General features: G+C 58.3%; 1 protein-coding gene across 1 annotated transcript; it reads right to left on the bottom strand.

Annotated features, from left to right (window-relative positions):
• Positions 1-1,226: 1,226 nt before the first annotated feature.
• Positions 1,227-3,257, bottom strand: SOX11 (SRY-box transcription factor 11). Its single transcript, XM_049095999.1, has one exon. The coding sequence runs from the start codon at positions 3,125-3,127 to the stop codon at positions 1,625-1,627; it is 1,503 nt and encodes a 500-aa protein (XP_048951956.1). The 5' UTR covers positions 3,128-3,257; the 3' UTR covers positions 1,227-1,624.
• Positions 3,258-6,087: the final 2,830 nt, after the last annotated feature.

The raw sequence follows: 6,087 nt of genomic DNA, 5'->3' as shown, positions 1-6,087 counted from the left end.
CAGGCAATGATGTCGACAGTGCATTGAGTCTGCTTTGCCACCATTTGCTACAAAATATGCAGATGGTCTGTACTTTATTTAGATTATATTGCACAAAATGAGAAACTTTTTAAACTATGTGCCTTTTTTTTTTTTTTTTCTTTTTTTTTTTGCTAAAAATCGAGAATCCAGTTTCAAACCTTCCATCTGGGGCCCCATCCACATATCACAGCGTATGAGATACATAAAGTCCTAGTATAGTACAGTACATATACAATCTTTAAACTAAGATAACAGCTCTGAGGTCTATATCACCATTTTCAATAAATCTTTACCTACAAATATTGAACAAATCTCTACTATAGCTGTACAAAAAAAAGTTTGCTTTTTTTTTTTTAAACCACAAGGCCTTTAGATGCAAGGATTATTTAAAAATTTTAATCCTTTTTAAACCAGGACATCACGTACCAACATACTTGCATGCTAAAAAAAACAGAGGAAAAAAAGAAATCAAAAGGGAAGAAGTGCCTGAAAGTCTTACTGAAAAAACACAGCAAGAATGTTCCCTTTTCACTGTACAAAAATACGCCTGAAAATATATTAATTTTTAAAAAAGACTGAGGTCTGTTATGTATCAAAAATGTTTCAATACCTTTTGTACTGAGGTCTAGGCTGTCTGGTATTCAATCAAGGAGGTATAAGGGAACAAGTTACAAAAAAAAAGTTGGCAAGTAGAAATCACATTTGTAAAACCATAAACAATTTGATCTGAAAAGTAAACTCTGATCTTAAGTCAGTTCACAGTTTTTTTTTTTTTTTTGTGAGCGTTTGTACAGTCTGCATTTTTTCAAGCTCCCTGCAGTTTTGTTAAGAATCGGATGCATAGAAGACATCAGTTTTCTCCCTCCAAAAAAATAAAATAAAATAAAAAAAGTTGCAATGGTCCCTTTTTTGTTTTTGTGTTTGTTTGTTTTTTTAAAAAAAATCACCAGTTCTTTAAGATCTCTTAAGGGAAAAAAAAAAAAAAAGGAATCTCCAACCAACTCCCTAGCGTAACGGTTGTGCTGCCAAAAGGTCCTCTGCAGACGTCTTCCAGACTTCAAAGACCGACAGGCTTCAAACAGCGCCTTCCGGAGCGGGTCCTCCCTCCCCTCCCCCGCCCTGTCCCCTCCGCCTTTGTTGCAATCACGAATTTCAGGAAAAAGAAATAGTAATTACAAAAACACATTTGGGGAGGGGTGGGGGGGTGGGGGGATGGGGAATCACAACTCCAGACTAGGTATGCAACTACCTTGAGACACGATAAGGGAAGGGAGGGGAGCAAAAAAAAAAGAAAAAAAGAAAAAAAAAAAAAAAAAAGGACAGGAAAAATGTTTTAAAACTACTCATTTCACTTTTAACTCCACCGAAATTTCCATCATCGTTTTCCAATTTCTTTGTGTCACGACATCATATCAAGATCAGCATCTTCTGGTCTCCCCTCCACCCTACCACCACCACCACCATCATCGACACCATCATCGACACCACCATCATCATCATCATCATCATCATCATCATCATCGCCACCACCACGACTTCCTCCCGAGGAGCCCCGCTCTGCACCCCGCGGAGAGAAGGAGCGAGAAGCCGGGGGCGGCCCCGCTCAATACGTGAACACCAGGTCGGAGAAGTTCGCCTCCAGCCAGTCCCCCGCGATCATCTCGCTGAGCTCGGGCGTGCAGTAGTCGGGGAACTCGAAGTGGGAGCCCAGGCTGCCCTCGCTGAACGAATCCAAATCCTTATCCACCAGAGACAGGGACAGGTTCCCGGCCGCCGCGCCGCCCCCCAGCTGCTGCTCGCCCGCGCTGTGCGCGCCCTGGGAGAAATTCAAGCTCAGGTCGAACATGAGGTCGTCGGCGTCCTCGCCGCCGCTGCTGCTGCTGCTGCTGCTGCCGCCGCCGCCGCCGCCGCCGCCTCCGCTGCTGCCCGGGCCGCCGCCGCCGCCGCCGCCGCCGCCGCCGGACGAGGACGACGACGACGAGGTGGACACGGAGCGCGAGGACGCGGGCGACAGCGCGGGCTGCGCGAGCGGCGGCGGGTGCTGCTTGGTGATGTTCTTGAAGCTGTAGTAGAGGCGGCTGCCGCCCCCCGCGCCCGCGCCCGCGCCCCCCGCCGCGCCGGCCCGCACCTCGTCGTACAGGCTCGCGCCCTCGGGGGACTCGGCGGCGCTGCTCAGCGTGGGGCTGGCCGGCACCTTGGCGACGTTGTAGCGTCTGAGCAGCGGCGGCGCCTGCTGGCCCGGCGGCTGCAGGAGCTGCTGGTGCGGCGGCTCGTCGTCGTCCTCGTCCGCCTCCTGCTTGATGCGCAGCTGCAGCTCGTCGTCGTCCTCGTCGTCCTCGTCGTCCTCGTCCAGGAACACGCACTTGACCGTCTTGCCCGCGCCCCCGCCGCCCGCGCCGCCCACGCGCAGGGCGCCCAGCACGTACTCGTCGGCCGCGCCGCCCAGCTCCCCGGGCTGCGCCGCCTTGCCCGCGCCCGCGCCCGCGCCCGCGCCCGCGCCCGCCTTGGCGCCGCCGGCCGCGGGGGCCGCGGGGGCCGCGGGGGCCTTGGGCTTGCCGCACTTCTTGCCGGAGCCCTTGGAGGTCTTGGCGCCGCCCGCGCCGCCGCCGCCGCCCGCGCCCGCGCCCGCGCCGCCCCCGCCGCCGCCGCCGCCGCCGCCGCCGCCGCCGCCGCCGCCCGCTGCGCTCTTCTCGGGGCTCTGGCCGGCGCTGGGCTTCGCCGACGGGTCCATCTTGGGCTTTTTCCGGGGCCGGTACTTGTAGTCGGGGTAGTCGGCCATGTGCTTGAGCCGCAGCCGCTCCGCCTCCCGGATGAACGGGATCTTCTCGCTGTCCTTGAGCATTTTCCACCGCTTGCCCAGCCTCTTGGAGATCTCGGCGTTGTGCATGTCCGGGGACTGCTCCATGATCTTCCTGCGCTCGATCTTGGACCACACCATGAACGCGTTCATCGGCCGCTTGATGTGGCCCGACGCCGTCTTGCACCAGTCCGGGTCGCTCTCGTCCAGGGCCACCGGGCTGCAAGCCATGAATTCGCCCTCCTCCGTGTCCAGCGCCTCCCGGGGCAGGTTGCTCTCCGCTTCCAAGCTCTCCGCCTGCTGCACCATGATCCGCCGCGGGGCTGGGCGCTCCAACCCGGGCCGCTCGGTCTCGTGCGGAGGTCCCCCTCCCCCTCTCGCCCCTCCACCTTCCCGGGCAAGTTGCAAAGTCCTCGGTACCCCGCGTCCGCGGCTCCCCCCCTCCCCCCCGCCCCCCCTTCCAGGCTGCACACAGCGGCTGCGGCGGCGGCGGCGGCGGCGGCGGCGGCGGCGGCGGCGGCCGCCCGCGCGCGGGAAGCTGCGGCCGCGACCGGAGAGGCGGCGGCGGCGGCGGCGGCGGCGGCGGTCGGAGCAGCCCGGGACCCCTCTGTGTGTGTCTCTCTCTCTCTTTCTCTCTCTCTCTCCCTCTCTGCTCGGCTGGTGGCTCCCGCCGCAAGCGCCGGACCCCGAGCACTCCCAGGCGCGCGCGCTCCTTCTGCAAAAAGTTGAGGGCTCTCTCCCAACTAGTTATCAGGGTGTCATATGGGTGACATCACTCCCCGGGCCAGCCAATGGCTGCGGGCCGGCTCCGCCCATCTCCCTTTATTAACTCCTCGGCCACGCCCCCTACCCCCCCGCCCTCGGGGCTGCTTTGCAAAGATGGGGGGTGGGGGAGAAGGGGGAGGCACGTCTGGAGATATGTTATTTAAAAAAAAAAAAAAAAAAACAAAAAAAAAAACACCCGCGTGCGTGCACAGATGCGCCTCTCCCCGGGATGCTCGCGAGCCGCGGCGAACCGGGCCAGTCCGGGCCGGGGCCCGCACCCCCTTTGTGCCGGGGTCCCCCGGAGCCGCGGACCTGGCGCGCTCGCTGTCCGGGTGCACAGGCTCAGGCTCGGGCTCGGGCTCGGGCGCGCGCGGCGGGGCGGGCGGGGCGGGCGGGTGCGGGCGGGTGCGGCCCGGCGCGCCCCCGGTGGGTGCAGCTGCTTCCCGGAGCCGCGCGCGCCCGAGCCCGCCCGGGGAGCCCGCCGCGCCCGGGTCGACGGAAGGTGGCGCTTTAACACAACGCCTCCCGGGCACGTGGGCTCGCTCCTCGCTCTCCCCCTCGGTCTCTCCTCCTTTTCCCTTTCTCCCTTTTTTTCTAAGGCAAAGAAAGCCATATAAAGCCCGCGCGGCTTCCTTCTCCCCCCGCCCCCGCCCCCGCCCCCACCCCCCGTCTGCATTTTCTGTTTTGTCCCCTTTGCTCCGCAGGTTTTCCATCCTCGGAGGCGCCGGGGCCGCGCGCGTCCCGCCCCAGGCGGAGGCCGGAGTAACGGTCTGGGGGTTTGGCTGGGGCCGGGTCCTCGCGTTCAATCTGGCCACTCCGGAGGCAGGTTCTAAACCGGGTCCCGGGCCCCGCGAGCTCCGGCGCGGCCCCGCCCCCGCGCCCGCCCCGCGCCCTCCCCCTCCCCTCCCCTCCCCTCCCCCCGCGCCCCGCGTCCCCCTCTTTGTCCCCTCCCCCTCTCTCGGTCCCCGGCGTCCTCCCTCCCGACCCTCTAGCGAGGAGCCCGCACGCCTCCCGGGGCGCGCGCTGTTTTAAGCGAAACGACCCGGACGGAAGAGAAAACGAGGCGCATCCCAACTTCGGAGCCGAGGGGCGCCCGCGTGCGTGCAGAGGTGGGACCGGCCGCTCCGGGACGGCGACCCCCAGGTCGGGCCCGCTTCTGTAAAGCAGCCCCCAAACCCCGGTCGGTCCTGCTGGGCTACTTGGAAACCCGTTTTTGTTTTTGTTTTTGCTTTTGTTTTTGTTTTCTTTGTGTTTCTTTATTTAGTCGCTCTTCCCCCATCCGCGGATATTATGGGTGGGGGGGGGAATGAAAAAGCAACCCGCCGCTTCCTATGCATTGTCTGTCGTCATCACTGGCTTCACACCCTCCAGCGCCGGGGAGCTGGCAACTTTGAGCGATTCCCAAGATAACTGCCCAGAGTGTTTCACGAGAGGAGTCAGCCGCTTAGGACTAGTTACGGGACCCCAGCCCTCCTCCTTTCAGGTGCCCTCCCTGCAAATAATACTGCAGCACCCAAGCCTTGCAGTTTTCTGATGTCTTCAATAACGTGAAATGGTACCACGTTTTCGCATGTTTCACAGACCGTGGTATGTGTGATCCATACTCCACCATCGCGGTACCCTCCCCCTCCTTAAGCATCCTAAAGAAAAACACCGCATCCTGCACTTGTGATATTCAGGTCGGTCGTGCTGGCAATTTATTTATTATTATTATTATTATTATTATTATTATTATTTATTTTTTTTTTTTTAGAGCCCTCGGAACCAGAGGAATCTGCAGCCACGCATACCGGGTGACCTGAAGTCTGGAGAGGTATGAAACCAGAGGCGGTGTGTGACAATTCATATTGGCTCCCACAAGGCAAGCCCTGAATCGCGTTCCTGGCTCAGCTCACACATTTCCCGGCCATTCCGGCCCCTGGGCACGCCGCAGGGGAGTGGGTGGGTGGAATGGGTGGCTCCACGCTGCTCTTCCCCCAACACCCAGGGACAGATGCATACTCTAGCCAGAAGGCTTGAGAGAATTTAGCTCGGTTGCATTATTTTCATGCAAACTATGAGGGCATCTCGTATTTCAGACTTCGAGAGAGAATGCGTTTTTGAAAAAATCTACAGCCAATTCAATATTTATTTGCCTTTTTCACTCCGTAAGCAAAAAGTCACGTGTGACTTTAGAATGAGAATTAGGGGAGTGCAATATAAAGCTGGAAAAGAATGAGTTTCTTCTTCTAGTGCTATGATCTTCTGGGAGGAAATAGAAGTTAATATTTACCCTTTCAGATAAGAAGCGCAACTTCTGTTCTGAGAAAGATGGGTCATCTTTGGAGAAGAGAAAGCCAGCCAATCCGGGTTGTTTATTAGTTGTGAGGGGGCAGGCGGGGATGATGGGAGGTCACTGTGGCGACTCCAGGGGTCTTTCAGTCAACGCAGGGCAGGGACGGGAGGAGGTCGAGCAGGCATGGAGGCTTGTAAGGAATGTCCTGGAGCAGATTCCTCCTTGTATT

Source organism: Canis lupus, chromosome 17 (genome assembly GCF_003254725.2).
Source record: "Canis lupus dingo isolate Sandy chromosome 17, ASM325472v2, whole genome shotgun sequence".
Taxonomy (NCBI): Eukaryota; Metazoa; Chordata; class Mammalia; order Carnivora; family Canidae; genus Canis; species Canis lupus.
This window is presented reverse-complemented; position numbering and strand designations above follow the sequence as displayed.

Coding starts and splice junctions, on each gene's coding strand:
- SOX11 (XM_049095999.1), bottom strand. CDS start 3,127: ATGGTGCAGCAGGCGGAGAGCTTGGAAGCGGAGAGCAACCTGCCCCGG.